This window comes from Staurois parvus, unplaced genomic scaffold (assembly GCF_062004578.1).
Source record: "Staurois parvus isolate SC_StPar_1 unplaced genomic scaffold, SC_StPar_1.0 ptg000264l, whole genome shotgun sequence".
NCBI classification, from domain to species: Eukaryota; Metazoa; Chordata; class Amphibia; order Anura; family Ranidae; genus Staurois; species Staurois parvus.
In genome coordinates, this window is record NW_028318060.1 from 8,799,511 (window position 1) to 8,825,120 (window position 25,610).

General features: G+C 39.6%; 1 protein-coding gene across 4 annotated transcripts in view; it reads left to right on the top strand.

Annotated features, from left to right (window-relative positions):
* The window catches only part of KCNQ5 (potassium voltage-gated channel subfamily Q member 5), a 689,873-nt gene that overhangs the window by 480,896 nt on the left and 183,367 nt on the right, over positions 1-25,610 (top strand). For all 4 annotated transcript variants that reach the window (XM_089681376.1, XM_089681374.1, XM_089681378.1 and 1 more), the window contains exon 2: positions 5,271-5,361. In XM_089681376.1, the coding sequence (XP_089537502.1) occupies positions 5,271-5,361 (91 nt within the window). The remainder of the gene's footprint in view (positions 1-5,270; positions 5,362-25,610) is intronic.

Sequence of the window (25,610 nt, forward strand, 5' to 3'; positions counted from 1 at the left end):
GGTGTTACGCTATGGAAGTTTCCCTTTGCTGTTTTTACGGTGGTGGAGGAGTACTGTGGAGGTTCTGGAGGAGTCTGTCATCAGCTTATAGAGGTGTCAACAAGACCACACAGACGGCCAGCTTTCCTGCAGGAGAGCGCTGCACCATCTCATGCAATATTTGACCTACCATTCCAGGTGGTCAGTTATCTGTGGTGAGTGGGGCTCTGGAGGGGGAGCACTAATTGGGGCACTATGCACAGAGAATTGCTATGGATAAGAAGATTTACTATTGTATCACTTAATATTCACACTGGATGCGAATAGGGGTTTCTTTGGGGATTTTTTTGTACTTTCCATTTTTTCTTAACTTTTATATGTTTGCACAATTATTGGGACTTATATATGTGTATATATATATATATATATATATATATATATATATATATATATATATATTGTTTTATACAATTTCATTGTATACACAGTTTCATGGCATGGTATATGTGCTATTTTTAGCACTATTGTCATTTAAACACCTTGTATTTCCTTATTGGTTTATTTGGGATTTAGTCACTGGGGATGAGGGATATAAATGCACATTTGTGGGAACCCTTTGTGTGGTAGGGAGTTCATTCATTTATTTAATTAATTATTTAAAGTAGTTTTTGGGAGAGGCAGCGCAGCAATTTTTATATTTTTTTCAAAATTGTTGGTCATCCCCCCCTTGCTAAATCATGAATGAACTATGATTAACCACATTTTTTGGAAAGATGACTTTAATTTTACTTGCCACATCCAGGCCTGATTACTGCCAGACCTGTTGATTCAAGAAATCACTTTAATAGAGGCTGTCTGACAAAATGAAGCATGCTAAAAGATCTACAAAAGCAACACGTCATGCCACAATCTTAAGACAATCAAGAACAGATGAGAAACAAAGTAATTGACATGTATCAGTCTGGAAAGGGTTACAAACCAATTTATAAGGCTTTGAGACTTCAGCAAACCACGGCGAGTGCCATTATCCACTAAAAGAAAAAACTTGGAACAGTGGTGAATTATCATTGTGTAATATTAAAATTTGTCTGAAGATCTGAATCATTTACCTGTGACAAATATGCAAAAAAAATCAGGAAGGGGGTAAATACTTTTTCACAGCACTGTATATACTGCTAAAGTACTAACTGTGTATTCTACCATTATTGAATGAAATTGTTGTCTGAATATGTCATCATTTTGAGGGATATTCCTTTCCGTGTATTGACTTCGAATGAATATCTATACTGCAGTATATGTATTTTTCATCTGATTCATTTGGTTTTGTGTAACTTCCTATAGAACATGATTTGAAAGCATGTTGTAGATTCTATCTATTTGTCTGTTGTTTTTTTTTAGTAACACTGCCAATATGGCATTCCCAGTTATTCTCCTTATCACCTAGTCCCAGTGACAAGTGTTGGCATTGCTCTATGACAAGACATTGGCCAAGTACTTTTATCCAATGTTTGTTAAATAAAGCTACCGTTTCAACATGCTGTACAGTACATAAAGAATCTTATCTAACACACTATACAGAATACAGTATTGTATTTAGGGCACGATTTAGGGCACGATAGAAAAACATATTCCTGTTTGATTTTCCAGCATATCAAAGTGAGGTGAGCATCATCTGTTTCTGTTATAAAGAAAAAAAAACACAACATGGAAATGCAGAAAAATGGTCCATTTGAAATTAAATTTAATTATGAGCCTTCCAGACTAAATCAACAACCCATAAAGATTATAAGAGGTGAATTTAGGTAAATGACATTCATTTTTTCATCGAAAACTGTTTAACAGGATACACATTCATATATTAAATGTGAACATCTGGGAGTTTTTATCAACACATTCTGTGGATCTTAGAACAGTCCACATACTGTATACACTATATTGCCAAAAGTATTGGGACACCTGCCTTTACACGCACATGAACTTTAATGGCATCCCAGTCTTGGTCCGTATGGTTCAATATTGAGTTGGCCCACCCTTTGCAGCTATAACAGCTTCAACTCTTCTGGAAAGGCTGTTCACAAGGTTTAGGAGTGTGTCTATGGGAATGTTTGACCATTCTACCAGAAGCACATTTGCCAGGTCAGGCACTGGATGCAAATAGGGGTTTCTTTGGGGATGTTTTTGTACTTTCCATTTTTTCTTAACTTTTATATGTTTGCACAATTATTGGGATGTCGGACGAGAAGGCCTGGCTCTCAGTCTCCACTCTAATTCATCTCAAAGGTGCTCTATCGGGTTGAGGTCAGGACTCTGTGCAGGACAGTCAAGTTCCTCCACCTCTAACTTGCTCAGCCATGTCTTTAAGGACCTTGCTTTGTGCACTGGTGCGCAGTCCTGTTGGAACAGGAAGGGGCCATCCCTAAACTGTTCCCACAAAGCTGGGAGCATGAAAATGTCCAAAATGTCTTGGTATGCTGACAGCTTAAGGGTTCTCTTCACTAGAACTAAGGGGCCAAGCCCAACCCCTGAAAATCAACCCCACATCATAATCCACCCTCCACCAAACTTTACAATTGGCACAATGCAGTCAGGCAAATCCTGTTCTCCTGGCAACCACCAAACCCAGACACGTCCATCGAATTGCCAGACAGAGCAGTGTGATTGGTCACTCCAGAGAACATATCTCCACTGCTCAACAGTCCAGTTGTAGTGTTCTTTACACCACTGCATCTGACGCTTTGCATTGCACTTGGTAATGTAAGGTTTGGATGCAGCTACTTGGCCATGGAAACCCATTCCATGAAGATCTCTATGTACTGTTTTTGTGCTAATCTGGAGGCCACATGAAGTTTAGAGGTCTTTAGCTATACTGACTCTGCAGACATTTGGCAACCTCTGCACAATGTGTACTTCAGCATGCGCTGACCCCGTTCTGTCATTTTATGTGGCCTACTGCTTTGTGTTGCTGTTGTTCCCAGTTGCTTCCACTTTGTTATAATACTACTGACAGTTGACCGTGGAATATTTAGTAGCAAGGAGATTTTGCAGATGGATTTATTGCACAGGTGGTAACCTATCACGGTACCACGCTTGAATTCACTAAGCTCCTGAGAGCGACCCATTCTTTCACAAATGTTTGTAGAAGCAGTCTGCATGCCTAGGTGCTTTATTTTATACACTGCAAAACAAGGGAAGAAAGGGCGCACCAGTCTAGTGCATTACCTGAGAAGTAACTTTATTAAATCCAAAAGAGATATGTACTTACAAACAACTTTCAGCTCTCAACCATGAGAAGACCCTCAAATCTATGATGCGTTACAAGGGGCAATCCGCTCTTCCTCAGAGCCCAAGGAACATGGGGAGCGCTCCTCGAAATGCATCAGCCATTTAAGGGTCTTCTCGCATTTGGGAGCTGACCTGGTGACTCAGTCACTTTGGATATTGATATGCCTTTAATACTATAGTTGTTTGTGAGTACATCTCTTTTGCATTTAATAAAGTTACTTCTCAGGTAATGTACTAGGCTGGTGCGCCTTTTCTTCCCTTGTTTTGCAGTGAGACTTTTGGGTTTCCCCCAACCCTCAGAGGGCAGCAAGGCTTGTGCTGGCGTTGGATGCACTAAGGACCTGGAGTTCCTTTATCATCTTACCACTCTTGAGGCAGGAGACATTCTTCTTGGCTTTATTTTTACTCCTGTGGCCATGGAAGTGATTAGAACATCTGAATCCAATGATTTGGAGGGGTGTCCCAATACTTTTGGCAATATAGTGTAGATTAAAAAGAAACATTTTGGGGTATGTGGCAATATAGTGTATGTAGTTCACCTATGTAAATAACTGTTTGCATAAAGTTCAGCTTCGGGTGTACATATTAGCCTTTAGCTATACATGTCAGCTCTGTTTCACTTCACTTCTTTTAAAATGCAGTATCATTCAAACCTAAAATTGCAGTAGTGATAACAAATGTTTATTCAGTGGCCAGAGAAGTGTTTTGGCTGTAGATTAGGAAACAAAGTGTCCTGTTGCCATGGACAGTTTTTGTGGCTTCCTTAAAGCAGTACTTTACCCATAACAACTTGATAAACAATAAGTTTTATTAGCAAGAAACCTACATTCCACATTAATAAGTACGCCACCAAAATAAGTGTGTCATGTAAATTGCTTCCAGCATTATTCTTGTTACTTCTTGCCGGAGGCTGCCATTTTGCCAAAAATAGAGAACAACTGAGCACGTGCAGAGCAAAGTGAGATAGTGTATTACTGGATTTTAAACAGTATATATACACTTATTTTTAATTGTTTTACATAGCTATAACGGCAAAAAGCGCCAGCATGAAGTGATCTAGCAGGACTTCAGTTTTCTGACTAAGGTTCCACTTCAAGTTTATGAAAAGGTATATGAATGGATATCCATATCACTGGGAATCAGAAGATTGGGCACATTGGATAATTTTAACAACAATATTCCAGTTCTCATTAAACAAAGAGTGCCATATTGTACATTCTGCAGAGACTCTCCTAATATATAAATCCCAGGTGCCACAATAATTTTAATTTGGGAATCTTAACAAAACAAATGAATATGAGCACACATAACTGGAATATCAGAAAGAAATTGATTCAATTTGCTCATTTACAGATTTTCACAGATTGATTTGCTTATCTCTATACCTAAAGTAAATGTTATCTGTCACCACCTCCCCACAACCATCTACCGTCCATCTACACATCCTTAACCAATCAATACAATAGCAGCAAGAACAAGAACATCCGTTGGCATTGCTTGTGTATTATAGAAATAACCTTGAGACCTATTGGTTTTTTAAACAAGGTAGTGCAGAGAGTAAAGGTGTGCTGCATCCATATCAGGTAAACAAGTTTTACCTTGTGTCTGTTTTTGTAAAGTCAGAACAGTTTATAACAATTGATGATTGATTTCTAAAAAAAACCCTGCAGTGTTTTTGTTAAATAGAGGTTTCTGTGGTCATTGGAACAATCTACTGTTAATATATACAGATCAGATTTAGTTTCCAAAAACAAATTTTTCTGTTGAATTGGTACATTGTGCTCATTATCTAATCTATCTGTGAATTTGGGAATATTCTATCTTCTGCTCATCCATGGTCACTGAATTCAGTCAACAGAAACATACAGTTAGACCAAGTTTATACATTTGCATTCCTGTACTTGCCTGCATTTCATATATATATATATATATATATATATATATATATATATATATATATATGTAAAATATAAATTTAAATGATTGTTTTTTGTTTTTTTCTTTTTCAGTTTTCTTCTTGTCTTCAGCTGCTTAATTTTATCAGTGTTTTCCACCATCCCTGAACATCAAGAACAAGCTTCATATTGCCTCTTTGTCCTGGTAAGTGATAATACTACAGTATGCACCATAAGTGAATAATTTGACATATCTTAAGTTAAAAAAGGCACTTGGTGATATATAAAATATTACTATAAACCCAATTAATCAGGTAGTCTGCTGTCTGCTGATGTAATACATTTTGAAAATGTTTGAGACAATTACACTAGCATAGAAAACATTTTGTATTAAATTTCTTATGAAAAGTAAGAAAGTTTACTGATTTTTCTAATCATTAGTGGGTCAATGTAATGATCGACCGAAGTGATGAGAAAATGCAAAGGAGCAAGATGGGAAATTCTCCTCGAACTAATGGATTTCTAACAGTCATGTGGTTTTTGTTCAGTAAAGTCTATTTATTCCAAAATCAAATGCAAAAAGCAAGAAAAATTCTTTCGAACAACATTCAAATGTTCTAAGAATTTTTGTATGTTTTCTTAAGAATTTTTGTTCAAAATTGAATCCATATGTGGCTAACTTTAAGCCATAGCAGATACTAAACCTGAAGTTAGTTACTACTGATGTGACCTAAATTGATTTCTAGTACAGATTTAGGGTGTCCTGATTCTACGATACTGTATATGTCATACATTGACACAAAATGGTGATCCACAACCATGATAAACATGCAAATACATGAACACGCAATGGTGGTTTACAACCAAGGTAAACATGCAAATACAAATATGTTCTGCTGTACAAAGCTATAAAATGTATGTATGTTTTAGATTCACCTAGACCAGGGGTGTCCAAACTATGGCCCCCCAAGTGTTGAGGAACTGCAGGTCCCATGAGGCCTTGCAAGACTCTGACATCCACAGGCAAGACACCCAGAGGCAGAGGCCTGATGGGACTTGTATTACTTCAACAGCTGGAGAGCCATAGTTTGGACACCCCTGACCTAGACTAAGCATGGCCATGTGTTGATCCTTAGATGGATCTTTTCCGTGGCATAGCTTGTTATTCATGTTTTCTTTAGTGAATTTTTAGTATTCTAAATCCACAATAGGAAGTTTGTATGTGACATAATTTTATTAATTGGTGGGCCTTGAAAATTCACCTATGGTTGTGAGTGTGCCTCCCAGAATAAATGTTAGGGACAAACTTTTTTTATTATGTTGAACAAATCACCTTTAGTTCTTTATCTATATGTCCTTGGTATAAAAAAAAGTGCTATTGTGCTTACAATGTCTCTCTGACTTTCCATATCATTATAGTAATAGAGTGGCACCAGAGTTACCTATGTTACCAGATAAGTGGTATACCCCATCTCATGAAATAAGCCTCATTTAATATGTCCATATAGATGGGTTTGCGGCATTCTAGCCATGCAGTGATCATATCATTTGCATCCAGCTAAATCTTTTGCTGTTTCAATGTTGGTATGTGTAAAATTACTAACGTCGTAAGTAGTTCCATGGTGATCCCATCAAATATATTACCACTATGGAAGACAATTATCAGTAACTCATAATAGAAACGCTTGATATATAAATTCACATAAATAGAGCAAAGCATAATAAATCTAAGTATCTACATAAAGCAAAGTAGAAAAATATTAATTATGGTAACGCATGACTAATTGGAAAACATTGACTGTACACAATAAAAAAAGTAACATTTCCCCCCAGATCAGGTATTTCCGCAGTTATGTATGAATATTCACACTAACTATAGATTTGTTCATCCTTTGAGTTCTTTTTATATTTTATATATACTGTATATATAAGTTAATATATTATTATATTTTAGATATGTAGATATTCATTTCTCTTTGACTGATGTGAATATATCATACTTTTATGCAGAGATCCGTAGAAAACAATTCTTGCATGGAAAACTTGCTATTTAGCCTACAGTATTTATTGTGGGATCATGTAAAACAGACGTAATCCTAGAAATATCCACTTAAAATGGCTGAAAGTAAATGCTGGATTTAGAGATGTATACTCCCAGTTTGTTCTGCATTCCATGAGATCAGTTAACATATTTAGCATGGTTATTACATTTGGAAGACAAGTGATTGAATGGTAATAAATTGAAAGAATAGCTAGTTATATAGTTGGGTTCATTTTTCTACATTTTGCCAAAAACGAATACAGTGTACTTTGCTAGCTTTTCGGTGCCCTATCCTAACTTTTTTGAGACATGTTGCTGCCATCAATTTCAATATTGTCTAATGTTTTCTATTTTCTATTGTGAAAAAATATGGATTCATGAGATTTGCAGATCATTGCATTCTGTTTTTAAGTAGATTTTACACAGCATCCCAACTATTGGTTGTATATAGCTTATCGTCAACTCTGAACTACTGCTGACAGAGGAAAGTATTGGCCCTTGAGGCTAGTTGAGATTTGCACTGACACCCAGTGATCATCTCTCCCAAATGGCAGGGCCATGGTATAGGTAAATGGTTCTCTGTAGACATCTGGAGACAGACTGTTCACATGAGACATATTTACTGCATCAAACTGTATATTAAACAGCAGAACTAAAATGTGTCAAGCAATTCTGCTATAGCCCATCTGCCTTTTTGCATGTTTTATTTTGTTGTGGTGCAATTGTGATGTGTCCTAAAGCATTTTATATAAGTAGGATTTTTTAATGCAGCACAGAATGCACGGCTATGAGCTACACCAAAACCAACAAGTAACATAATGTTACGCAAATTGACTTGTTAAGGTGTCACCCAGTGCTCATATAATATATTACATCTTCCTATATATGGTATATGACTTCACTACTTCACTACTTAAACAGATTTTGTTATCTAGGTTACTGTATTTTGGTGTCACTTTATTAGTCCTTTTTGTTTTTGTTAGCTCATGGCCCAGTTGTAGATATGATGTATCTATTGGATTGTCTTCAGTTAGGACTTGTTTACACTAACGTCAAGGCCTGCTGCTTCCCTGAAAAGCTTGTTTGGATAGTATTTCAGAGATATTTGACAGCTGTTGAGGTGGCACACTATCGTGCTGCCCCTGTGTTGTTCAATGGAGTACATTGCAAACTATGCTGCGTGCCATGCAAAAAATGCATGATGCCATAAATGCAAGGAAATGGGGCACTTTGAGGAAAGATATAGCAAGCAGTGAGATCCATGGAAAATATAGCCATCAATTAAGAAAATCCTTCCTAACACTGTAGTAAGCCATATTGCTAGAGACCTAGAATGAACACTTTGTTTAACTTGCATATGAGAGTCACCAAGGAGTTGCAAAACAAAACAAAGACTAATTGAACTATACTGGTGGACAGGACTAGTAATTGCCATTTAGTCCCGTGTTACATGTCAGGTTTATGACAAATCTGTTGTCACACACACTCCACCACTCCAGCTAGTGCCATATCCTGATTCTGCTTGGGCGAAACTTGCTATTGATATTGTAGGTCCGTTCACAGAGGCACCTGTGGACTGCCAATTTGCTATAACAATAATGGATTATTACAGTAAATGGCCAGAAATTGCATTTGTCTCAAATATAACATATACTACTGTAATTAAATTTATCTCCACAGTTTATAGCATTGAAGGTAACCCAAAGGAATTAGTGTCTGACAGTGGATCACAAATTGTTTAATCTTTGAATTTGAGTTTGAATTCCTTCCTGTGAGGGAAATATTGTGCATAGGAAATCATTGGTTGATTATTCCTGAGCATGTGAAGACATTCAACATAAGCCATAAAGAAACTCTACAGTCTCAGCTCTTACAGGAAAATCTTGGAAAGTTTTTATTACAGGGTTCTTATATGTCTACAGAGTGACTAGACAGGTGGATACACATGCATCACCAGATGAACAACTACATAGCAGACAACTACTACATAGCAAACAACTACCAGCTGAACATATACTGTATAAAAAGTAAACCAGGAATAAAGTTCCTCCAAAAAGTAGGTCCAAATAATTTGACTAGAAATAATTACTTTATTGAAAAGGATTCAAAATATTGAAGTTGCACAGCTATGGCTTCTGCCACTGTAATATTTATACAGCAAACAATAAATAAATAAATAAATAACCTTCACTCTTTATCAAACAAATGACAACATTGTCAATTAAAAACAGGCCCCAATGTGTAAGTAAATAATATAGCAGGTACCATTAGATATTTCCTAACATAGGCATGTGCACAGGTTGTGCCGGATGTGCCTGGGCACATTAGCATTGTCTCTCCTTGTGCCAACGGGGAGATAAGAAAGATCTCCCTCTTACCAGCTCTGCCATAAGAAAAGTGCTTATGCACTTCTCTTTCACTGTGCCGGCAGGGAGATCAATGTGCTGTGGCCATATATATGTAGCCACACACGCATGTGCGTTTAAGCTTTGGGGTGCACACCCTAATGCAATAGGCTGTGCACACCTATGTTCCCTAAATTTGGAATATTCATATATTGCTATCAAAATAGTGTGTTAAATATATCTAGGTGGGAAATGGTATAGGCTGAACAACTGCATATCAAAAAACTACTATATAGCAGACAAATATGCACTTACCTGTATGTTCCAGACTAGTGATGGGCTGCATGTTTGCGTCAAATGTAAGTTTGACTCGAACATGGACCGTTTGTGTGTTCATTGAACACATGAATGGTACAGGCGTTCGACGGGCTATTCACCCACCATGCCTCACAATGCACTGCGCCCTGACAGTGCATTGTGATTGGCCAAAGCACTGCACCTGACCACCCCCTTGTGATGTCATCACTCTACTTAAGAACTGTCATCACAGCGCAGCTATCAGACGGTGAGACCAGCGTCAAGGGCAGGGCGGATTTTATTTTCTTTTTTCAGTTCGGCTGTGGTGGCAGGCATTGTGATTGACATTGGATCTACTACGGGGGACATTTTTTAAATTTTTATTTTTAATAAAGGACTTGTCAAAGACCGTCTCCTGTCTTTTTTTACACTACATTTTTTTTGTGAATGGGTAGTGGTACCATGCACCAGGATCTGGGGGCTCCCTTGTTAAAAGGGACTTCCAAATTCCTATAAGCTCCCTTCTCGCAGACCCCCACAATCACCAGCCATGGTTGTGGGGAAGAGACCCTTGTCCCCATCAACATGTTGAGGGCATGTGGCCTGGTATGGTTCAGGAAGGGGGGGCACTCCCTCATCCCCCCCCTTTCCTGACGTGCTGGGCTGGTATGGATGGCCATTTTTTAAAATTTTGTCACGGGGGTTACCCTCAAAATGCATACCAGACCCAAAGGCCTTGGTATGGATGGGAGGGGGGACAATATCCATATCGGAGTCCGATCCATTATGCTTCCCAATCCGCAGATCCAAATCATCCTGCGGGGATCGTCAGCATGCAACCTATACAGGGTGACACCAGACCCGCTCCAAGAAAAGGTAAGATGTAAAGAAAGGCAACGATCCCTGCAGGATGGATCGGATCTATCCTGCGGGGATCGTTAGATTGCTTTAAAACTTACCTTTTTGTGGAGCGGGTCCGGTGTCACCCTGTGCGGTTGGTGTCACCCGGTGCAAGCCGCATCCCCTGCACCTGCCTCGGGACGCCACTGACTGATCATAAATATGGTGTGAAAGAGTTACACTTTTAGCCTAAATCTCTAGTTAAGAACCCTGGCTTACTGAAACAGGGAGAACCCAAATTTTCCAAACCCCTTAGACAAGTCAGTAAGGCCCTTACACCTATAAAAGGTCTTGTGAACACATATGGAATGTAAATTGCCATGTGCCTTTTAGACATGACTTTTCAGAAGTTTTATTTGACAAAGGACATTTTCCTGTTCCTAATGATAACAATTAAACTGTCAGTCTAAAACTGCTCTGCATCCCAGTCTACATACAGAAAGTTTGCAAAATCCCAGAAATCTTTACATTCTTTTTAACTAAATTTACCTATTTAGAAATTCCTACAATCACTCCTTAACCAATCTTGCAATCTATTGATGTATCAACCAAATATTTGACTGAAAACATGTTTTAGGTGCATATAAACACCAAATATTTGCACTGTGCTTTTGGGATTGTCAAGTAGATTGAATAGCTAAAGAGGTATTTAAAACACGAAGAAAGGGATTATGTTGGCATGTCATTTCCTTTCAGCTGCAGAGTGATACTTCATGTAAGAGTACTCTGACTTTCAGTCTTGAGTGATATATAGAGGGGAGTTCTGCATTCTCAGGAGATATAACATACACTGTCTCCAGGATGCACACAGCTTATACAGAGACTTGCTGCACAGGTGTTCAGTATTTTTCTGCAGACTGCTGGCTCTTCTTACAGTAGGCTAAACAGAGTCTTGTGGGATCAATTAACCTTTACCACTCACTGACATGTTACGGCTTTTGATCTTTCTTCCTGTCATATCAACACTTCACTGAACATTTGATATCCCCTGGGCACTTAATACAGGGATAAATATATATTCCATGATATTTCTAGAGTACATTTTATCTGAGATAATACAGTTCATACCACTGTTATGCTACCTGAACATATAACATTCAACCTTGTTTATAAATTGAGTGCTAGTGACCAAGGGAGAAGAGGCTTCTCACTCGGAACATTTGTGAAAGGGTAAGGGTTATGTACAGTGATGAGTGCTAAGATAAATGTCTTTTGTGCTCTGGAACCTAACAGAAAGTATGTAACTGGGTAACATTGCTGTACTGAGACAGATGTCGAAATTCTAGGTCCTTTCTATCACTAGTCATCATTAGTACTTAAATACTGCACTGAAAGAGGAAGCTGTTAGGTACCATTTACATATGGTAGAAATTGGGGATGTCTTGTCACCCTTTTGCGGGTAACAGGAGTAGGTATAGGTTTGCATAATAGAGCATCTCGAACTTAGGGCCTCTAAGATCTGTATTTATGTGCATGTAGCAGGTAAAGTGGTAGTCTAATAAGCAACTATGGCTACAGGCTGTTTTAGCATAGTTGTTTTTAACCTAAAATGCTTTAAAATAATAGTCCACTTTTTACAAAAATGTAATAAATACCCCAAAATTAAAAATATAAAAAATGTGTATATTGAAGCATGTAGAACAATGCAACTGTGAACAATGTGTTGCAGCTGCAATGTGCAGGCTCCTGCATTGTTTATCACCAACCCCAAGTACAGAGGTACAGATCTTCTGTTATGGGGCTGGAGGAAGTAAACCATTGATTACAAGTGCAGTGACGTCATCACACATGTGCTGGTGGGATCTGTGGGCACTTCTGCCATGGTCGTAGATGGCCGTTGTAGTCTTCCCAGTCATATATCTCTGGGTGTTGATGACACAATATGTGATGGCGCCACGAACAGCTGCATTAGATTTTAAAAAATACAGGATGCTGCAGGGAGAAGTACTTACAATTTAGTTAAGTGATGAAGGGGCAGTTTGAGGGTGGGGAATGTGACCCTAAATGTGTGCTCTAACATGTTTTTATCCTCACAAAACTGTACCCTTTTTCCACATGTTTTTCTGTAATATAGTATCACTACAAAACCAAGCATACATGTTTGTTTTTCCGAAGGAAAATATTGTATGGTTATTCATCCCTGTTTCCAATAAACAGTTCCCATACTGAGGGGGTCTGTGCTCAGGAAATAAATGTCCCCACCATTGTTCTCAGCCACCCAGCGTTGTAGCACATACCCCATACTGCACAGTCACCTGCTCGTTGTACTTTACTGGTGCCAACCCAGTTTTAAAACTGAAAAAAAATGGGGTAATGCCTGAACAGTCACTGCCTAACAATTGCCTGGAAGAGCTTGGAGAAGGAGGTTAGGAACTATGCTGGAATTATTAGGTTGAGCTGGGGAATCGGGCACAGTCTGTGCACTTGAAGAGGTATATTATTATGTGCTCATTATTCTAAGTTTTACATATAGTTCCATAACAGTGAGATATACAATATGGCTCACTGTGTCAGTGTGTGTGTGTGTGTGTGTGTGTGTGTGTGTGTGTGTGTGTCTGCTGTTCAGAATAATTTTGTCCAACGGGCTAGAAATATAGGATACATCATATGTGGGTAAATGAAGATCTGCTATATTCTGCTCTCTGTGCTTTACTTACTCTTGACCTCTGCATTTTGTGAGTTACTTACCCCTGACTTCTGCACTCTCTACATTATACACTCCTACACTCTAGAAGCAAATTAGACTTTATTAAATTATTACCTCATGCTTACTGCAGTTTGGCCACAGACACAATTCTTTGGGGTGCACGTTGCACCACTTTCTCTTTAAGGCCATGTTAAAAATTAGGACATAATTTTGGGGGAGTGGCTATTAAAAGGGATGTGGTTTTGCAGGTGTGGTTAAAAGTGGGGGTGGTCAGTAGGGTGTCTCCTGGATTTCCTTTTAAAAATTAGGTAACCCTAGAATATACATATACAGTATATATTCTTTAAAGTTATCCAATGTAAAGCTCTCTAATGAAGAACAGTATTGACCTACATGTCCTTCCTGCATGTCTAAGACAATGAATCTGAGTGAAGTTAAGTTCATAGTATTGTGGATTGTCATCCATCAACCAAATATCTCGAAGATAGAGCACCATTCCAGACCTGCACCTTTCTGACTTGCTGCAGATGCCCAGGGTGCTTGCTCAAGAAGCCTGTCTCCACTCACCATGGAAGGAAACTGATGAATGGGAGCTGCACACCAACCCAATCTTCCAAAAAAATTTTATTTGACCATCAATAATGCAGCTCCATCCATATCATCCCCTCCCAGGAAACCCCACTGCTTGACACATTTTACCCCTGCTGGCTTAATTGCAAGGTTCAAACCAGTAGTGGTGAAACACTTCAAGAATAGGTGGCTCATGGGTGGGGATGACATAAATGCAGCTGTATTATTGATGCTGAATAAAAATCTTTTGGAAAAGCGGGCTGGTGTGAGGCTCCCATTCAACAATGTCCTTTGATTATGGATTGCCAGTTACAATTATCTGCAGATAACATTAACCTCTTTGTTGTAGGCTCCTGCCAAATCACATTTTGACTAGGTTAATGGCCTTAAATGTTTATTAATATACAAATAAATATGCTACCAATAGCATATAAACATTGCTATAGGGATGTAACAAAAAAATAAGAACGACGTGCTTCTCATAGCATATCACTATGTTCTGTATGTTCTTTACTCTGCTGCACTGAAGATGACAGCAAACATCATCTTAAATGTTCAGTTATAATTCAAGCACATTTTTAGTTTTAAAACAATATACTATTGTCATATTGTTTGGTTTTAAGAAACCTTAATAGTGAAATATTCCTTTTAATAGCAAAGAAACCATTAATGACTCCATACAAACAAACCAGGTTTATGGATCAGCTACATAGCATAGTTAAACATGCAAAAATGCCCATTTTACTTATGAAAATGTGAAAAATAAAATTCTTAAAGAAGAACTTTGGAATAGCAAAAAAATCACCTATTAGTTTACCCCCTAAACGAAACATTAAACAGTTAATACAATTTTGAACATCCTTACCATTAAGGAGAAAAGTCTAATTGAATGATCATGACCTCATCTCTGCAATTTAAAACATAACAGCATCTGCTCTGCCAAGCAGGACGTGTAACAGCAGGGATTACATCATATTATCTCCTTTTTCTGCATTAAAAGGAAACTACAGTTCCCATCAACCATAGAGAATTGTAGTGAATGTGGGTGGGTACACTAGGCCTGTACATGTTGAATGTGTCTGAGAGTGTTGTTCCATCCAGCACTGCAAGTGGGGCTGAATTACATCATTGCTTCTTGGAAAAAGAACTACAGAAGGGATGTGTCATGACCAATGGCTGTGAGAGTAGAAGGCATAGCAGCCAACGGTCTTAAATAGGAAACCAAAGAGAATTAATGGTTTGATTTGAAAAAGAATAGGTTATTTCAGAGCAGAAGCTGGATGACATGTTCAGTTACTGTAAGGTAGGAAATCAGCAACAAGGACATGTAAAGAAGTTTTTGCCTGGAGTTCTACTTTAAGGACTTTTTCTCACAGAGCTGGCATTTTAGTTTTTTGTTGCTACTCTCAGTTTGAAAAACCCACTGATTTCTTAAATCCCTTGAGGACTTCAGTGGTTGTATATCCCCACCAGACTTCCCAGTAAGCTACAGCTGCCACATGCAATTCAGAATTAATGATGGTGTTATGCTATCTTTCTCTGTCCAATCACCAGTTGGGGGTACCAAGGTGACCTAATTGCGTTGCTTACCTGCAAAAATTGAGGTCACCAGGCTGACTGTACTGTCTGGTAGGGTAGTGTAAACGTCAGGACAAGGTCTGCAGAAATAAAAATCCTTTAGCAGGTAAGACAAAACATGTACTTCACCTGTGTATTTTGCTGGAGTTTATCTTCAATCTATTTAAATATTCAACAGAATAGTATTCAAGTGTCTTATTGTTTCACAGCACTCCAAAACACTTTTATTTACCACATTTAATAATAAGACTTGAAAAAGCTGGTCCTCTTCTCAAGCAGCCGAGTCACTTATTACTGCTCATGTAGAGCGTCTCTCTGGAGTCCTTTATATTTTTTTTATAAAAGAGTTTTGTTATATAAAAGGTTCCACGACTAATATCTTCAATCCCCCTATGAGTTTAGGTAAAGTGACTCTGAATGATATCCTGATTCTCCAAAAATATTCCACACACATCCACTACTTATTGGTTTTGTAATCTTGTTTTCCTGACTATTTTCTTATTGTGTTTTATGCTTTGTAAAGTATTTTGTGAGCTCCTGAACCTCTCTCACTACAAATCCCATAGTACATGGTCCAGCAGTGGTTATGTGTACTGCTCTATGCACACTATAAATCTCATAGTACATAGTCCAGTAGTGGTTATGTGTACGACTCTATGCACACAACAAATCCTATAGTACATAGTTCAGTAGTGGGTTTGTGTACGACTATGCACACAACAAATCCTATAGTACATAGTCCAGTAGTGGGTTTGTGTACTGTTCTATGCACACTATAAATCCCATAGTACATAGTCCAGTAGTGGTTATGTGTACGACTCTATGCACACAACAAATCCTATAGTACATAGTCCAGTAGTGGGTTTGTGTACGACTATGCACACAACAAATCCTATAGTACATAGTCCAGTAGTGGGTTTGTGTACTGTTCTATGCACACTATAAATCCCATAGTACATAGACAACTAGTGTTTATGTGTACTACTCTACGCACACTACAAATCCCACAGTACATAGTCCAGTAGTGGGTTTGTGTACGACTCTATGCACACAACAAATCCTATAGTACATAGTCCAGTAGTGGGTTTGTGTACTGTTCTATGCACACTATAAATCCCATAGTACATAGACAACTAGTGTTTATGTGTACTACTCTACGCACACTACAAATCCCACAGTACATAGTCCAGTAGTGGGTTTGTGTACGACTCTATGCACACAACAAATCCTATAGTACATAGTCCAGTAGTGGGTTTGTGTACTGCTGTATGCACACAACAAATCCCATAGTACATAGTCCAGTAGTGGTTATGTGTACTACTCTACGCACACTACAAATCCCACAGTACATAGTCCAGTAGTGGTTATGTGTACTACTCTATGCATACTACAAATCCCATAGTACATAGTCCAGGAGTGGTTATGTGCAGTGCTTTCTTCTTAGAGAATAGGTGCAGGAACTCACCCTCCCTAGCCAACACTTTGCCCCCAACCCCACTCTTCCTTGGGGAGAGACGTAAGGCAGTGCCAAATCTGCTCAATGCTCGAGGCACAAGAGGCACAGAGCACCGCACTCAGGAGCACATAACACACAGGGCTCAGGAGAGTGTACTGTGCAGTACTGAGGTGTGCATATCACACAGGGCAGAGAATATAATCTGCACAAGGAAGAGTACTTACATATCTCCCCAATGTAACCATCTATTGCTCACCTCTGCACCCCCACATTTACAGCTCACCTCTGCAACCCTGTGCACAGCTCACCTATGCTTCCCATCCACAGTTCATCTTTTCTTCACCATGTCCTCAGCTCACCTCTACTCCCCCCCCCCCCCCCCCCGACTGCAGCTCACCTCTACTTCTACCTCTCTGCAGCTCACCAATGTACCCTTGCCCAGACCTCACCTTCTCCCTATCCACAGCTTACCTCTTCTTCCCTCTGTCCTCAGCTCACCTCTTCTTCTCCCCATCTGCGGCTCACCTCTTCTTTCGCCCATCCACAACTCACCTCTTCTTTCCCCTGTCTGCAGCTCACCTGTTTTTCCCCCAACCACAGTTCACCTATTCTTCCCTTCATCCACAACTTATCCCTTCTTTCCCTGATCCACAGCTCACCTCTTCTTCCCCTTGTCAACAGCTGACCTCTGTACCTCTGCCCAGAGCTCAACTCTGCACCCCTGTCCACAGTTCACCTTAGCTCCTCCTCACAACTCACGTTTGTACCCCCTGTCAACAACTCAGCTCTGCACCACCACCACCCCCCACCCACAGCTTACACTCCCAGTCCACAACAACAACCTGTCTCTGCCCCTTCCACATTTCACTTCTGCACCCCCATTTACAGATTACCCCAATCCACAGCTCTCATCTCTTCAGTCCTCCAACTTCATCTTCACCCCCTGCCACCTCTACACAACCTGCAAATGCTTCCTTCCCAGCTCTTGCATGTGCACAACTTGCCCTCCCATTACACAACTCTCACTTTGCGCAACCTACCCTCCCTTTCCAGCTCTCGCCTCTTTTCACAAAGTAACCCCCTCTGCGGTTCACAGCTGTCACCTCCCCATTGATGCCTCTCTGCACAACCACTCGTCCCCCTCCCTCTCCCTTCACAGGTTTTGTTCACCTCCTCTCAAAAGCTTCATAGCATAGGACAGCACAGTGGCTTAATGGTTAGCACTTCTGCCTGGCAGTACTAGGGTCGTTGGTTTGATTCCCAACCACTGCACCACCTGCATGAAGTTTGCATGTTCTCCCTGTGCTTGTGTTGCCTTCGGGTACTCCAGTTTCCTCCCACACTCCAAAGACATGCTGGTAGGTTAATTGGCTCCTGTCTAAATTGTCCCTAGTATGTGTATATATGAAAGTGAGTTAGGGACCTTAGATTGTACAACCCTTGAGGGTTAGGGACTGATGTGAACGTACAATATATATGTAAAAGTGCTGTGTAAATTGATAGTGCTATAAATGTGCCTGTAATCAATAAATAATAGTGGTGCAGTGGTCAATAGTCTGTTAGGAGTGCATGGGCTTTCTTCTTTTCCAGCAGCCCCCAGCTATCAGACTTGTGTAGCACAGAGCTGAGGGGGAGTTTTAGAACACTTACTTGGCTCTGAGCTACACAGGTCTGACATACAGGGCGGGACAGGAGCCGCCTCTCGACACACCAGAGGAGAGGTGCGGCGGTCCCGGCTTGGGGACCCAGGGCACACACTGACATATGCCCTGCTCTACACAATCCCTGAATGCCCAGCAATAGGACACATAAGCCAGTAGAGGAACTGAGTAGTGCGAAAACTTCCTCAACTGCCTTCTGTGATTAGTGACAGGTTGGCTGATAAAAAGCCCTGTTATGTTTACTACTCTATGCACACTACAAATCCTATAGTACATAGTCCAGTAGTGGGTTTGTATACTGTTCTACGCACACTATAAATCCCATAGTACATAGTCCAGTAGTGGTAATGTGTACTACTCTATGCACACTATAAATCCCATAGTACATAGTCCAGTAGTGGTAATGTGTACTACTCTATGCACACTATCAATCCCATAGTACATAGTCCAGTAGTAGTTATGTGTACTACTCTACACACACTATAAATCCCATAGTACATAGTCCAGTAGTGGTAATGTGTACTACTCTACGCACACTATAAATCCCATAGTACATAGTCCAGTAGTGGTAATGTGTACTACTCTACGCACACTATCAATCCCATAGTACTTAGTCCATTAGTGGTAATGTGTACTACTCTATGCACACTGTAAATCCCATAGTACATAGTCCAATAGTGGTAATTTGTACTACTCTATGCACACTGTAAATCCCATAGTACATAGTCCAGTAGTGCTTATGTGTATTACTCTATGCACACTGTAAATCCCATAGTACATAGTCCATTAGTGGTAATGTGTACTACTCTATGCACACTGTAAATCTCATAGTACATAGTCCAGTAGTACTTATGTGTACAGTAGTGGTAATGTGTACTGTTTTATGCACACTACAAATCCCATAGTACATGGTCCAGTAGTGGGTTTGTGTACTGTTCTATGCACACTATAAATCCCATAGCACATAGTCCAGCAATGGTTATGTGTACAGCTCTATGCACACTACAAATCCCATAGTACATTGTCCATAGTCCATATCGGGAGTGAGCATGAGAGGGTGGCTACATTTCTACATATAGTGGGACCATGGAGAATGAATGCAGTTAAAGCAGATTTCCACCTGAAAAAAAAAATAAAAGTCAGCAACTACAAAAACTGTAGCTGCTAACTTTTAAAATACAGCCACTTACCTGTCCCTCGATCCACCAATGTCCTCACCAGCGCTGGTTTCACCGGCCGTCTTCTCTCCCTGGCGCCAGCATCTTCAGTGTGGGCACCTGGCTGTGACAGCTTGCGGCTACACATCCGGGTGCCCACTGTGCATGCACGAGAAGCGCTGCGCTTTGTGAATAGTCCCGTAGTCATCTGGGACCTGTCACGTGTCCCAGAAGACTACGGGGGGGGGGGACATCTTTCGCTTCCGAATATGTAAGCGATCGCAGCAGAAGTGGGAACGAGTACCTGTCAAATTCGGGTACCCGCACCCAAAGGTACCGATCCTTAATGGGGAGCAGGGGACAAAGGCTTAAAGCGGAACTTCACCTTTTGGGTGGAGTCCTGCTTTAACTTCTAACAGGAAGTCAGATCACAGCAGCAAAAAAAAAATGTGGAAATTTGGAGGAGGCTGATAGCAAAAGAAGGTTTTTGTTTTTTTTGGTTACAAATACTGTATATACTTGAATAAAATTGTTTTCTAAACCAGGGTTTAGTGTCACTTTATATTTGTGTTCAGATGTGGGATAGCTGTTTTATAGACCTGAATCAAAAATGAACTGTCTTAAAAGTGCTTACATAAAAAGAGTAATTTCAGGGATTTCTACAGTAGAAAATCAGGGCAACTTCTGACGTGAAAATAAGGGCATAAGGGAGCCCAGCACATTTATATTTCAGCCAAGATGTTCACAGAAGGTTTGTTTTTCAATTCACAATGGTAAATCTTTGCTGACCCTGCAATGTGCAGTCTCCATGCTTAGCTGTGCTCTCAGTTAGCATGTATGCTTATGATCCTAGGAGGCAAATGACTAATTAATTGAGTCCTTTGTGTCCGACAGCACAATATGTACAGTATATGCAACTTCTCAGTTGCCATCCAGAATTAACTCACCACAGACAGGGCCACCATTATCATCAAGCATGCTGTTCATTTATAAACACTCATAGAGATTCAGAAGTGTGTGTTTGTGCCTATCATATATCCAGAATCAAATGTATCAAATCACACTGACATTGAAAGCAGGCATTTCAGGGGCATTTTTAACGCTCCTCAAACGCCTATGCAAATGATACTATGGGCAGCACACAGTACTGTTCACTTTATCAAAACAGGGAGTATTAGCGTCGCGTTGCTTTAATGCAACCACTAATGCGCTGGCAGACATTTCTGGTGCCATTGCGATGTGTTAATAACATTACAGTTTATTATAGGCGTTTGTGGTGTGGTTTTAACGCTTGTAGAATGCTTATAAAACTCTTCAAAACTGCACATAGGGCGTTTAGGGAGTGTTTTTAATGCTTATAAAAAGCCAGTCTAACTCCCATGCTAAAGCTCATTAATGCCTGTCTAACACCTATACTACAGATATAGGAGAGTTTGATAAGAGTTTAGAAATTTAGTCAAGTGTGAACAAGCCTTAATGTGTTTATTATTTAAAAGAAAAAAAACAAAACTTTATAACCAATTTGAAAATAATATTACAACGCTTGGCTTGTGGTTGCAGTGTGGCCCTATCCACTTGCACTTGGCCACAGTGCTGCCTGCCAAACATGACATGCTCTGTAATTTATAGTTACATAGTTAGTCTGGCTGAAAAAAGACAAAAGTCCATCCAGTTCAATCATTAAAAAAAAAAGTTATAATCCTACACCCACAGTTGATCCAGAGGAAGGCAAAAAAAATGCAGCAAAGCATGATCGATCCAATTTGCTCCTGCAGGGGAAAAAATTCCTTCCTGATCCCCCGAGAGGCAATCGGATATTCCCTGGATCAACTTTACCTATAAATGTTAGTAAGTTATGCTGCAGTGATATGTACTATTTCCTTCAGCCTCCATTGTACAGTTTAGGTGGGAGTTCAGGGAGTAGTAAAAACGTAGCCTCTTTATTTACCTCCCCCTGGCTGCCAGTGTGAATATGGCCCAAGTACAGAGTCGGTGTATGCTACAACTATGCAACAAGCTACACAACTCAGTAAGACTAGGAAATGAAAAGGACTAGGAATAGGAAATAAAATTGGCTTGATATCAAATTTAACAGAGAGGTCTGTCCAAGAACATTGATTACCCGGAGTTTAACATGGAAAAAGCAATTTAAATTAGTGTGCGTACTGGATTTCTGCTAAGCATGCTGGTACAATTCAAATGATCTCTGACCACATGTTTAACTGTTTGAAAAGCAGAAAAATATTTTGATGAATATACCGTATGTAACTGAACTGTTTCACATTTTCGTGAAAAAGCCCTCTGAATACCAAAGGGTTTCATTGCATTTATTTCCTTGTTTATCATACAGTTACAGTATATCCACAAAACTCTTGATTTTGATATTACTGTTTTTTTGGACATTTATTAAAACAAAATGCAAAAATAAAAATATTTCTTCTTCTAAACCCACCGGCAATAAAGCCAGAGCTAGAGTGATTTAGAAAGAAAGAGTGTTTGAGAAACACAGACCAGACACAGGCCACAGTCATAAAAAGTGCAACAAGAGCTATCAGCCAGCATAGAAATGCCAGATGATGTAGTGGGAGCAAAATATACGAGTGATTTATACTGGAGGAGGGTCAGTGGAACCAGAGTGGCCTGGAGAGTTATTACCTGTAGGATCCAGGGAGATCCAAAAAGCGTGTTGACCCTTTTGGGTTGCATCAAGGAGATGAGGGGGCATGCCTGCCATCTACGGATTTATGCTCACCATTTGTACCAGCACTAAAGCACTTTTTGAAGATAAAGGCACTGCTACACATTGATTGTCATTGCTGCAATTTGCTGCATTTCTTTTTGGACACTTTTGATTTTGTTTTATGTGTATTTATTGAATGTGGGTATTTTACACCAGTCACTTTATTTTGATATATATCCCTATTTTGGGATTCACTTTATATATCACTTAGAGTTTTGGGAGTTTGTTCCCATTTGGGACTGGTTGTTGTCACTATTAAAGGGTCCCTGGATAGGACCATTTTCATTATTTGCACTTTATGATATTGGATTTTATCGCGTTTTCAGGCGCTCGTTTTTAGATCCTGAAGGATCTCACACATAATTTTTGATATTTGTGCATTTATGTACTTTTTTGTATTATTTATTGTGTATTTGCACATTAAGCTTTAGCGCTACACCATTTTCTGTATATTATTCACTTGTCCACATATAGGTAGAGGATTGGGTGTTAGCAGCATATTGTTATTTAGGTTTCCATAGTAGCGCAGGGGGATCCTTGTCATCGTCAATGTCTTATTTGCTGCCTTGTGATATGTTAAAATACAGTTGAAAGTGGTTTTATTATATCTGTTTCCCTGCTATCTCAGTGGACTACAAAATACCCCTCCTTGTTATGGAGAAGAGAGGGAAGTTTTATATAACCCAGCACAGTGTTATGCAGTCCTAACAAACTCCTTGTCCCAGGGTGACATCGCTGCTCAGTATAGTTGTCATCTTAGAACAGAAAGTGTGTAATGGCAGGATTATCAGGTGAAAATAAAGGAAATATAGGTCTATAAAAGAAAATGAATGTAGCCACCACATCTAAGGACTGCTAAACTGCAATGCTTGTAATTTGTCTTGTTGGGCTTAGATGTACTTTAAATTTAAAAAATTCTACCAGCAGATAAACACCAGCTGAGTTATAGCTCATATGGGTTTTTTTGTTTTGTTTTTTCTTTGGGAAAGGACATTGAAAGGTGCTTTGACAGAAGTGGGTAAACTTGTATTATTTTTTTTTGTTATATACCACCCATGACTTCCCCCTATTTCCTTACATAATTTAGATTTCTCTGAAACAGTTGTTTAGTTTATTTTCAAGAGTCTAAAATTTATAGATTTCGTTTTTGGATATAGGGTTGAATCATTTGCTTATTAGCAAAGTAGTTATGCACTGGAGGATTTGGATACCTATTTTGAATGCAGAAGTGTAAATTGTAAAACTGTGAAATAAAATATAAGACATAATTCTGTAGCAAGCACAGTAGAAGCAGTCATGGAAGATACAATTTTTTTTTTTTAGTTCGGGTAGATGTAGTATCAGCTAATGGTGCTAATGGTGACCATAGAATACCATGAGTTAGGGCTAATCTCACTGATAGTATTGAGCAGGGGTGATGGTAGGATTGTAAATGATCCAGGGCACACTGAGGAAACAATTCAGCAGTGCACATAGCTTGCCATGGTGACCAGAGAGCATGACTAGATCACAATTGGCTGTGGGAGGGCCAGGCCTTTTTATGATACTCTTTATTTAACTAAAAATCACTAATTTTTGCTACAAAATTACTTAGAACCTCCCAAAATTATATATATATTTTTTAGCAGAGGCACTAGAGAACAAAATGGCGGCTACTGTATTTGTTTTATGTCAAACGGTTTTTGCGCAGCGGTTTTTCAAACGCAATGTTTTTGGAAAAAGTACACTTTAATGAATTAAAAAAAAACACAACACAATATACTGTATGCCCAAGTTTTTGCAAAATATGGAAGATGATGTTACGCCAAGTAAATAGATACCTAACTGTGAGGAACCATAAACCAGGCAGAGAAAGAAAGTGCAGTTAAAATCACACCTTTAATGGAATAGCACAAATAACGCAGTTCAGGAACTTAGTCAAAAACAGAAGCCAGGGTTTGGATGCCATAGCGGGGACTAAGAGTCAGGTCAGGAAACCAGAAGTCATCATAGCCAGGAGCAAAAACCAGGAACAGGATTTGGTAGAGAAGTCAGACAGACTGAGCAGTACACAGGAACACCAACAGGAACACACTGGAGATCATGGACCACACCAGGGCAAGCTGGAAATGAGCTAAGCTGCTAAAATAGCAAAAAGGGCTGGCAGTGGGCTAGATTAATGAGGCAGGTAATATTCCCAAAGGCCAGTTTATGAGGATTAGGTGGAATTGTAATAATTTAGATGAGTTTCATGTGCAATCTGCAATAAAAGTAAATTTTTGGAAAGAGGCTATGAGATGACGTTTTTGGATGATACCATTAAATAAGTAGCTGATACTAGTAAGGATTTTTTCTTAGATGACCATATCAATAGGACACGGTCCAAAAATGGTTTGCCCTTTCATTACTAACTTTTTCATACAGCACATGCAAGTTAGGAATATTATAAGAAAGCATTTGGAGATTTTGAAAACTGAGCCTGTTTTGGCTAATTTATTACCAGAAAGACCTGAATTAGTCTTTTGTAAAGTGCCCACATTGAGGGATAAACTAGACCCCAATGTGAGTGATCCTCCTAAATAAGTGCCCTTATTCATGAGATGAGGTTTTTATCCTTGTAACATGTCAGGAGCCGACTGGTGGCAGCCTCTAGCGACCCACAGGCCAGAATTCCCCAGGGCGCGGAGTCTAAGCCTCAGTCTGCTAGTTCACCAGAGCCCCTGATGGTGGGGATGGACTTGAAGCAGGCTGAGACCAGGTCGCGACCCCCGAGTACAACCAGCTGTGGTAGAGGTAGCCACCAATGGCAAGTGGAAGGTGGGAGCCAGATGTGAAGAGGTAGTAGCGTAGTCAGACAGGCTGGATCAGTAACAGCAGAGGCAGATGGTACAGAGCGGCAGGCAAAAAGGATAAACAGGTCACCAACTCGTTCAGCAACAGGAGGTCAGACAATCAGGATCAGGCAGAGAATAGTCAGGATGAGCCAAAGGTCAGAGCAGGAGATGAGCAACAGGATCAGGGTCAGGCTGGGTTGGAAACAAGGCAATCACTGGACAGAAACGAGCAGGAACACAGGAAACAAG